At 42.4% G+C, this 10,905-nt stretch overlaps 1 protein-coding gene across 1 annotated transcript in view; it reads right to left on the bottom strand.

The window, feature by feature from the left end:
• Nucleotides 1-8,740: 8,740 nt before the first annotated feature.
• LAMC1 (laminin subunit gamma 1) overlaps nucleotides 8,741-10,905 on the bottom strand; it is a 96,443-nt gene continuing 94,278 nt past the window's right edge. The window contains exon 28 of the mRNA XM_069737746.1: nucleotides 8,741-9,141. Coding sequence (XP_069593847.1) covers nucleotides 8,885-9,141 — 257 coding nt within the window. The 3' untranslated portion in view covers nucleotides 8,741-8,884. The remainder of the gene's footprint in view (nucleotides 9,142-10,905) is intronic.

The following is a 10,905-nucleotide window of genomic DNA, read 5'->3' as shown; positions in this document are numbered from 1 at the left end:
AAAACTGAAAACTGATAAAGCCCCCGGACCCGATGGTCTTTCAGCGCCATATTATAAAAAGTTTAAAGAAATTCTCACGCCACACATTACAAAAATCTGCAATGCACTTCTAAACGGCAACCAAATGCCCCCCGAATTTTATATTGCCCACGTTGCAGTAATTCCCAAACCCAAAAAAGATCATCAGTTAACGAAAAATTACCGGCCTATCTCACTACTTAATGTAGACTTAAAAATATTCACATCCATTATTACAGAAAGAATCAACAGAGTGCTCCCCTCTCTGGTACATAGGGATCAAGTGGGATTTATACCGCGGAGACAAGGACCGGACAATATAAGACACAATCTAGATATAATAAACCCAGCAAACAATTCACAAAGACCTACTATGCTCTTAGCCTTAGACATTGAGAAGGCATTCGACTCAGTGTCATGGCCATATCTCTTCAAAGTACTATCCTTGTTTGGACTACCCCACAAATTAATCAACTGCTTAACACTATTATATGATAACCCAACAGCATACCTCAAACTCCCAACATTGCAACCTACCCCGATAAACATAAAGAGAGGTACTAGACAGGGATGCCCACTTTCGCCAGCGCTGTTTGCCTTGGCAATGGAGCCGCTAGCCGAAGCCATAAGGACAAACCCTGACATCTTGGGACCCCCCGATCTAGGGGAGCAATATAAAGTAAGTCTGTTTGCTGACGACCTGCTCCTGACCCTCTCTAACCCACATACCACTCTTCCAAATTTATTCTCGCTATTACATGACTTTGAGTTAGTATCAGGACTTAAAATAAATATAGACAAGTCGGAGGCCCTCTTCTTGAATACGCCTGAAAGAGATCAAGCACATCTAGTGTCGCATTTTGGTTTTGAAAAAAAAGAGCACTACCTAACTTATCTAGGGATTAACCTTACGTCTAACCGATCTAATCTATATAAATGGAACTACATCCCCCTTATAAAAAATTTCCAACGGGATCTGACTAAATGGTCGTCGCTGACTCTTTCATGGCTAGGTAGAATAAACGCTATAAAAATGGTCTCTCTCCCTAGGTTTTTATACCTTTTCCGCTCCCTTCCCATTCCGGTCCCCCTGAGAGTAATACGAGAAATACACACAATGGTCTCCAAATTTATATGGCTAGGGAAAAAAGCTAGAATAAAACAGACAATGTTTATCCACCGGAAAAAAGGAGGATTCTCCTTACCTAATTTTATAAACTATTATAAAGCGGCCCAAATTGCCCAACTAACTAGAATATGCACAACTGTAGACAAACCTAGATGGGTCCAACTGGAGTCATTTTTGTTAAAACCCTATTCCCTGATAGGTCTGCTGTGGACAGAGGCTAAACTCCCTAAACACGTCGCTGACATCTCACCTCTCGCGGCCCAGTCACTGCTCCTCTGGAGGAAAGAGAGGTTTAAGATTGAGCTGCAGACTAGAAATACGCCATTAAACTCGCTATTTGGTAACCCAATATTTCCCCCGGGTCTCAATTCTCAATCCTTCTCATGGTGGATCCTGAGAGGAATAACCACTATAAAACATCTCTGCTCCCCGTTTAACATAATCCTTTCTAAACAGGAGTTTATTCAAAAATACGAACCGCCAGTCCGAGAGGCATTTCGTATTAATCAAGTCTTTGATTTAGCAAGAAAGAGTGCAACGAATGGGAGGTCTTTCCGAGTAACTGGGTTCGAGCAGAAGTGCTTAACCGACCCACTGGGAGGAGGGGTCATTTCTTATTTATACTCATCCTTCACCAATACAAAGGAGGAAAAGAAACATAGATTTATGCAACAATGGGAGGAGGACCTGGGGTTTAATATCTCACTGGAAGAATGGCAAAACTGTTGTGGTGCTTTATCGAGAGGGTCCCACCAGGTATCCCTGGTTGAGACTTCCCTCAAGGTCTTACATAGAACATACTTGGTCCCTACGAAACTGCATACCATATATGCTCAGGTTTCTGATAAATGTTTTAGAGGCTGTGATGCACCAGGAGATATGGGTCATATATGGTGGTCCTGCCCAGCGGCGACCGATCTGTGGGGAGAGGTAAAGCTTCTGGTAGAAAGGATGCATGGAAAAGAGATATCAATGAGCCCAATGACTTTCCTGCTGGGCTTAAAACCAAAGGGACTGCCCAAAAACCTATATAAACTGGTGGTCATGCTGGGAATGGCGACCAAAATACACATTGCGTCAAGGTGGAAGTCTCCTTTGCTCTCGATCTCTCAGGTTAAAGATAGGATGAACACCATCATGATTTACGAGCGCATTCAAGCGACAAGGACAGATAACTGGAACTCCTTTTTCCAAATTTGGTCACCATGGCTGGAACTATACCCGGATGATCAAGTGAGGAGGGCTCTCACCCTATCTCCATGACGAGTTGCCTCTTTTCGAACTTTGTGGCGGTATGGGGGCACCAGGGGGGCCGGTGCTGGGGCTGGACCAACATTTGTTGTCACAGGGAAAAAAACAAAACAAAACAAAACTCTTTTCTCATCTTCAATTTTGTAAAATTGTGGAACAGTTTTATATCACTCATGATTCTGTACCTAATCCCCCTTGTTTCTGTCTTGTCTTTGTCTTGTCTTAAACGTATCAACATTTATAACTCCCTCACATAATATTAAGGTGCTGTTGATATTTTTGTATTTACTGTAAAACCAGAACTCCCATGTTGGGAGAACTTTGTGTTATTTTTCAAATAATAAAAACTTATTGAAACAAAAAAAAACAGTATTACTAAGAATCCTGTGTTATTTAAATGCACTTTTGCTTTTTACTTATTTAGCTACAGCAGGTTTTTTGGCTTTATGGCCAATGTGAACATGCGTTTATGTGCTGCATGTATACCAACTTAATCCAAGCTCATTATTTTATTTTTTTGTGATTTGGAAAACTGCAGCATATCACTTCTTTCTGTGTTTTTTTTCACCCATAGAAAGTAATGGTTAAGTGCAAAAAGCAGGAAAAAATGCATTTATCAGGTCTTGCTGTGTTCTGGTGCAAAAGCCTTAAGCTGCGTTTTGATTTTTTTTTTTCACTAATGCAGATGCATTTCTAAGTGCTGAATCCCAATATTTCTGCATTATGAAATAACTTCATTATAATCTGCTCAAAAAATAGCTAAAAACAAAAAGCAAAAAATACAGAATGCCATTATTTTCCAAAAAAGTAGCAGCGTTTTTGTACTTGGGAACATGACCTTTAGTGACTCAAAAGAACAGTCCACAATTCTAGGAGTTGTCTGAACCCGATATGTTACACAGCCCCGTGTACAAGAGCACATTCATTACTCAACATCATTGTGGCCAAGATGAGCTCACAGTCTAACAACCTCTATCAAAGGAAGAGGGACTCATCAATATAAAAAAAAAAGCCAAAAAAATAAGCAAATATTCTGATCTGAGTGACGATGATTTAACATCAGTCATATAATGTACAGTTAATCGGGAAACACCCTGCTCCTATGCCAGGCGAGATGTGTCTTAACCTGCTTGCCATTACTACGTAAAGAACGCTGGATCTGCCTCCAGTTCTTCCCCTCGGGCAGATTTTTAAAATAGGACCCACACCCATTAATCCTTGCCGAAATATATGAAAATATACTGTACTTGGGACATGTTCAGCTTTGCACCCCGAGCATAGGAGAGGTAGATTGCACAAAGTGTCCCATTATGAAATTATTTATAAATGTGGAGTCCCCTGAACTCTCATCTTTTATAAAGAGGGGCTATTAGGAGGGGGTCTCCTGGAGTTCATGGCCCTTCGTGGCATCATATGAAAAGCATATTGAGTTTACCTAAATCTCTCCAAGCTAAATGTAAAAATCAAAACTAATCTGTCACCAGATTTCACAATATAAAACAGTATACCTTATTACATTAATCTATGAGACCTGAACTGACTGGTGTACTTACCTTGAAAATACACATCAGAATGGCTGTATAATCCGTTTTGAAAGTTTATACTTAATTTACATCCAACCTAGTCTCGTTGACGACTCCTCAGTGTACCTCCTCCCTGCTGAGATCTCACACTGCTCAGTACAAGCTGCAGCTATCAAATCAGGCTGGGTGGGAGAAGACTGAATACATTTGGACCCTCTTGAGGACTCACTCTAGATACATTCTTCTCTCCAACAAAGAAAACCAGAATATCGCTGACGTTGTGACCGAGGGCTCATTTATGTTCCTCAGAAAAGTTATACATCACTCATAGCAATTAATGGGCTGAAACTGGGCCAATGCTAAACCCTAGAGAAAGATCATATTCTTTAACATTATTATGGTGCATGTGTGCGCCTTCTCTGAAGGCTTTACTGGATGGTAGGTAACACTATACAGTCATGGCCAAAAGTAAATAGCACCATTGAAGTTGTTCCAAAAAAATGAAGTATTTCTCCCCAAAAATTATTATAATTAAACGTGTTTGTAACAAAACAAGTGTATTTCTTTTGTGCTTATTGGAATAAAGCATGGAAAAAATTGCAAATTGGACAGGATTTCACACAAAACCCCCAAAACGGGTCGGACAAAATTGTGGGTAAACAACTTTGTTTAAAGCATGTGATGCTCGTTCAAACTTACCTGTGGCAAATGACCAGTGTGGGCAACATGAAAATCACACTTGAAACTGGATACAAAAGGGAAGACGTTAACTCAATATGTATTGTTGGGTGTGGAGCATGGAGAACAGAAAGAGAAGAGAACTGTATGAGGACTTGAGAACCAAAATTGTTGAGAGACTAAATCTCAAGGTTACAAGTCCATCTCCACAGATCTTGATGTTCCTTTGTCCACGGTGTGCAACAGAATCAAGACATTTACAACCCATGGCACTGTAGATAAATCTCCCTGGATGTGGATGACAGAGGAAAAATTGATGAAAAGTTGCAACAAAGGATAGTCTCAATAGTGAATAAGCAGCCCCAATAAAGTTCCAAAGAAATTCAAGCGGTCCTGCAGGCTCAGGGTGCATCAGTGTTAACTGTCGACATGTGAATGAAACACTATGGCAGGAGACCCAGGAGGACCCAACTGCTGACAGCAAAACATAACAAAAGCTAGACTGTAATCTGCCAAAATGTACATGAGTAAGCCAAAATCCTTCTGGGAAAGTGTCATGTAGACACATGAGACCAAGATAGAGCTTTTTGGTAAAGCACATCATTCTGTTTACCAAAAAAGGAATGAGGACTACATCTCAAGTGCCAGCTAGTCAGGCTAAACTGTGTAACCCCGCCCCCAACCACTGATTGGCTGCATGCTGACAATTCAGTGTACACAGGGGTGGGGCCGGGTTATACACAGCCCAGAAGTCTTCGCTCTGCTACATCTACATCAGTCAAAACAGGGTTTCTATCAAAACTATATTAAGCAGCCCTGTAAGTGATACATCTCTGGAATCAGACTCGCTCTCTCTCTCCACAATATGCTGCTATCAGATTACACAAAAAAAAAACCTGCTGACAAATTCCCTTTAACCAGAGGCCATAAACGTTATGTGAGCAGACCCTTAAAAAAATCCTAATACTGGAACAGAATGAGGAAAGAATGCACAACTTGAGTATGATAAGGGGTTACAAATATTCAATTTATTATAAATAAGAAATACTGTTTTATACATAAAAAATGCGTTGTGTTCTGTTGAACCCCTTTCTTCCCTGGACAAAAAAAAAAAAAAAAAGTTGACCACAGATGACCCAGTCTCCCCTTCTGAACAGTCTGTAGTACGTTATGTGTCTATGGACACATCTAACGGAGAGAGCAAACCGGGCACAAAGCTTTGTGGCCAGAGGAGCGGGCGTAACAGTGAAATGGTTGTTTCTCTTTTCGGGAAGGGTCCTTTGATGAAGGATGACACACGAGGAGGTAAAAACAGAAGAAACACTGACACGAGTTCGGGTCTACGAGGAGTTTCAGTGAGGAGTAAAATTTAGCTTTGTGCTGTAACCCTACACAAGTGTCTGTGCTTCTATGGGGGGAGCGATACATAATGTTTCAGAGAGACTTGTCGGGTGGAGAACATGGAGAACAGGAGGAGAGGGAGAAGGGATCGGGGGGCACACCTTAGCTACGAATGACCACCACCTTCCTCTCCTCCTAACGCCATCTCCTTCCAGCCAGAAACATATTTACAGAAATAAAAGATTAAAAACTGGAACAAATAGACATTCAACTTGAGTTATAATCTGGATACAAAAAAATAAAAACACTCACAGGAATCAAGCAAAGTCAAAAATCATTTATAGCACCAGTGTAATTTAAAATAAAAAAAGAAAAAGGGGTTACCCTCCGAGAGAGCCCCCCAATACATAGCTGGGGAGCAGGGATGGAGAGCGTCCTTCAGATGAGTGATTGCTGTATAGAAAGACCAGGTGTAACAGATGTATGGTTCTCAGAACTGTAAAGCTAATGTCGGACAGAAGCCGTTACTTTTGCAGTCATTCGGAACTTTATAGGGCGAGTATGTAGTTCGTTCCGATATACATATGTGTAAAGATCATGGAATCCTACACTAAAGTCAGCACCAAAATTTACGTGGATATCCTCACGCAATGGGTCGTGGCATTGGTTTAGCGCTAGGTTTTAAGTTTTTCCTGCACAGAGGCAATCCTGACCACACAACTGTGCAGGGAGTCCGCAGCCGGGTACATTTAGGGCTTGGTAAAACTCCGGTCCGAGCATGGACTGTTCGACAGCCTCACGGTCCTACAGGAAGCGGTCAAGCTTGGTCAGGATACCCGGAGACAGTCCGTGCTCCGACTGATTTTTATCGATGCCTACATCGGTCCTTAATTGAAAGGAGTGGCGCTACATTTCCCCATATACACAAGATCAGCGGTGCTTTCAGAGGTAGGACGCCCACCAATCATTAAAGGGATACATAGGAATCACCCCTTTATGTCAGGTTCTACTTTTAAACACCAAGGCTGACAAATGACATGGGTACCAGCCTTCCATTACCGGGGTATGCTCAACCAAAGCCAGTGCAATACAACTAATGTTACCTAGAAGGGACAGATATTGTGTGACATTAGCCGGAGGGACATTAGTTACAAATATATGTTAAATATTGTTCATTTGTTCTCACAATCTCTTGGCAACTTATTATCAAAGGGGAAAAATAAATTAATAATAAAAATGCCCCAAAAGTTACAAGTGGAAATTTAAGATCATGAAAATCACAATCGTGTTTGATGAGATGCTTGAAATCACTGATTTTTTTTTTTGCACATTATTCCCTCTGAAAATTTATTTTTTCATTTTTAATACAAACAGGATATTTTAGTAGAATTTTATAAAATAACTCAGAGGGGAAACAGATCTATACTTCTATATTTATACAGAAGTGCGGAGTCTAAATTAAAAAATGGGTTCCCCGATTTGGAAAATGAGGGTCTTTTTTCCAGAAAGCGCACCATTTCTGTGAATGGGCTGCACCTGATATTACGGTTCAGTCCCATTCACTTCACTGGGGCGGTGCTGCAATACCAAACACAGGCCAATGACCGTTATACAGATATTTTTGGAAAGCCGACCCCTTTTTCTATTCCCCATTATCCCCTCGGAGTTGTGTGCATGCCGGCTGGTGTATCCCTGTAGTGGCTGTTGTGGAATTTTTCACATATGTGACTAGTAAGATTCCTTCCTTTGTTCTGAACAGCAAGTGGCCATATAATAATAATAATAATAAAATAATAATAATATTCTACTATACTACAGAGTGCAGAAATCTCAAATATATAGCTATGGACTGGATATAAACACCTCCTCTGATACTGCCAACATATAAACTATAGTAAAGGTATATACAAAGTATGGCATCTAAATAACAAGATTCCAGTGGATTGTTTTTTTTCCTTTTCAAAATGGGAGGAAGAAAAATGTTTTAGGCCGTTTGCTACTGGAAATAATGACTTAATTCTAAATTATGGCTAGATGTAGATCAAAGCTTTAGTGTGCACGTGACATATGTGGCCTCTGCGCCATTTGCTGGCTGGTTTGGGGGAGTAGATCTCTCGGTGCACAGTTCGGAGATGCCAGGACAATCATCCACACCGTTACGTGATCCGTATACCTTCTGCTAGCCCCACATTTGCCACAACGCTCTAGTCGGGTACATATGACAGACTAGCTGAATGACGAGGAGGGAAAGCTTTTATATTTTCCCCAGGACCCTTCTATACAGCAAAAGATTATATTTCTGCGCCGTCAGGGATAATACTGGCTGTGTGGCTACATGACAGGGCAGGAGGCCAGGCAGTAGGTTAGTCTAAGGCAGAACAAAAGGTAGAATTGAGTGTAGACGAGGAACGTGTGTACGTCCTAAAGGATACGCGGGTGCAACAGGCCCAAGTTTTCTAGAAGGCTGAGAGTATAGCTTTTGTAACCACTTCTGGTGCTGCAAAGCGATTGAGGACCGCAGCCATCACTGAAGAGGTTAACCCCTGCAAGAAACAGTCCCTTTGCTAATTACTGCACAGGCCACTCAATGGCACCGCGGCGTTACTAAGCCGCACGGAGAGGCCTGAGCATCTGTGTTTCTCTCACCATTACAGCAAACCTCTCTCTCTCTCTGTAGTAGCAAGAAAAAAAAAAACTGAAATAGATGAGTCTTGCAAACAGAGTAGGGTGGTACAGTTCACGTGAAATAATACAGTTTCAAATACTGTCCCCCCTTTAAAAAGTTCAATATGTGGAGGGTATGGAGTGATCATTGTGTAGGGCAGACAGTCTGGGGTGGGTGAGTAATAAGGCACTTCACAGCCAAACATGGAGGTTGGTGAGGAAGGAAGTGTGGCTGAAGTCCTTCCTTGCTGCATTTTTTTTTTTTTTTTTGGCCAAGCATTTAGGGCTTCTCGATAATGGGGGTGTTGTAGCAGCCAGGAGGCAGAGTGTTTTTAATGTCTTCTAGATTATCAATGTCTTTAAGGATCTGGTCAATTTCCCGTTGATATGAGAGGAGGGCTTCATCCTGCTGTTTGGCCGATAACTCCAGCCCTGCCACCTTCTTGTCCAGATCGCTTTCGTTCAGCTGGGTCTTTGCATTGTCTAGTGTCCTTTCAAGCTCGTTGAGTTTACCTACATCTACAGAATCCAGTTTACCTGTTGCAGAAAGAAAAGACAACGATTAGTTTGCAGTTCCATCATTTACTTTCTATAGAGACTTACAAACAGGTTTTACACACCCAATTGCCTGAACGATGTAATCTACCAGAAAATTGTTTAGCATGTTAAAGCCCCCCAGGGATCCATGACAGCAACTTGTGGTGGAAAACATTCAGAACATTATACAAGTATTGGCAAAACACAAGACTAATGCATTTGGACGAAAATGAACATAATCTGGTGTTCATGGTTCGTAAACATGCGATATATATTCTCACCGGACACTTCACAGCCTCTGGACATGTATGTGATCTAAGGGGTTTGTAAGAGATTTCTACAGCTAGGATTACATGGCTTCAGATTTAATGCCCCCAGACACATTAGATAAAAGTTGCGGGATCCGCCAACCATTTAATGTGTAAAGGAGCCTCCTGAATCTGCACAGACAGATTGTGTTGGGGAAAGGAAAGATCCGGCATGCCCAATCCTTCTGTCCTCCAGTAGATAAGAGTGGTCTGTCAGTGGCAAGGCTGTGGAGTCAGAGTCGGAGTCGTGGAGTCAGAGCTCATTTTCGTGGAGTCTGAGTCGGTGTCATGGAAATTGAGGAGTTGGAGATTTGGCTTACTGACTCCACAGCCCTGGTCAGTGGCGCTCTCATATAGAGCACATGGGAGTCTCCTGTACATGGGGGCTAGTACACAGAGAAAGCTGTCGACACAACAATTGTTTGCTGGACGCTATCAAATATTTATGTGTATGGCCAGAATTTTAACGGAACCAAAATCATCAATGTTCACAGAGTAAGGGTACCGTCACACTAACGATGTCGATCGCTGCAGCGTCGCTGTTTGGTCGCTGGAGAGCTTTCACACAGGACTTCAGATTACGATGACGTATCGTAATCTATCACCTGGACACGTTGAAGCACAAGTCGTGCGAAACAGCCGTCGTCCACACTCCATCCCCGCACCCTCCTGAAGTCCTGATGTCTATATGGATGTATTAATTTTTGTTCAATAAAGAGCACGATTACACAGCTACGACAAGGGTGAGTGCCGCATTTATGCTTTTTCCTCTGCTACGCTGACAATACAGCTATATGCTTCTTATGCAGAGCACCAGACCCAGAGCTTTCGTGACATCTGCGATTCGGTTGCTCATTAGTGAGCTTCAGTCCAGTGGAGCTTGTTCTGCTCTAGTGCCGTCCTCTACTCTCATTTTTGTTGGAGCTTTCACACAGACAGCTCTCCAGCGACCAACGATGCCGGTAACCAGGGCAAACATCGTGTTACTAAGCGCAGGGCCGCGCTTAGAAACCCGATGTTTGCCCTGGTTACCAGCGTAAAAGTAAAAAAAAACAACCACTACATACTTACATTCCGCTGTCTGTCCCCCGGCGTTCTGCTTTCCTGCACTGTGTAAGCACAGCGGCCGGAAAGCAGAGCGGTGACGTCACCGCTGTGCTCTGCTTTCCAGCTGGCCGGCGCTCACAGTGCAGAGAAGCACAGCGGGGGACAGACAGCTGAATGTAAGTATGTAGTGGTTGTTTTTTTTTTACTTTTACGCTGGTAACCAGGGTAAACATCGGGTTACTAAGCGCGGCCCTGTGCTTAGTAACCCGATGTTTACCCTGGTTACCAGTGAAGACATCGCTGAATCGGCGTCACACACGCCGATTCAGCGATGTCTGCAGGGAGTCCAGCGACGAAACAAAGTGCTGGACTTTCTGCAGCGACCAACGACATCACAGCAGGATCCTGA

Source organism: Ranitomeya imitator, chromosome 8 (genome assembly GCF_032444005.1).
Source record: "Ranitomeya imitator isolate aRanImi1 chromosome 8, aRanImi1.pri, whole genome shotgun sequence".
Taxonomy (NCBI): Eukaryota; Metazoa; Chordata; class Amphibia; order Anura; family Dendrobatidae; genus Ranitomeya; species Ranitomeya imitator.
This window is presented reverse-complemented; position numbering and strand designations above follow the sequence as displayed.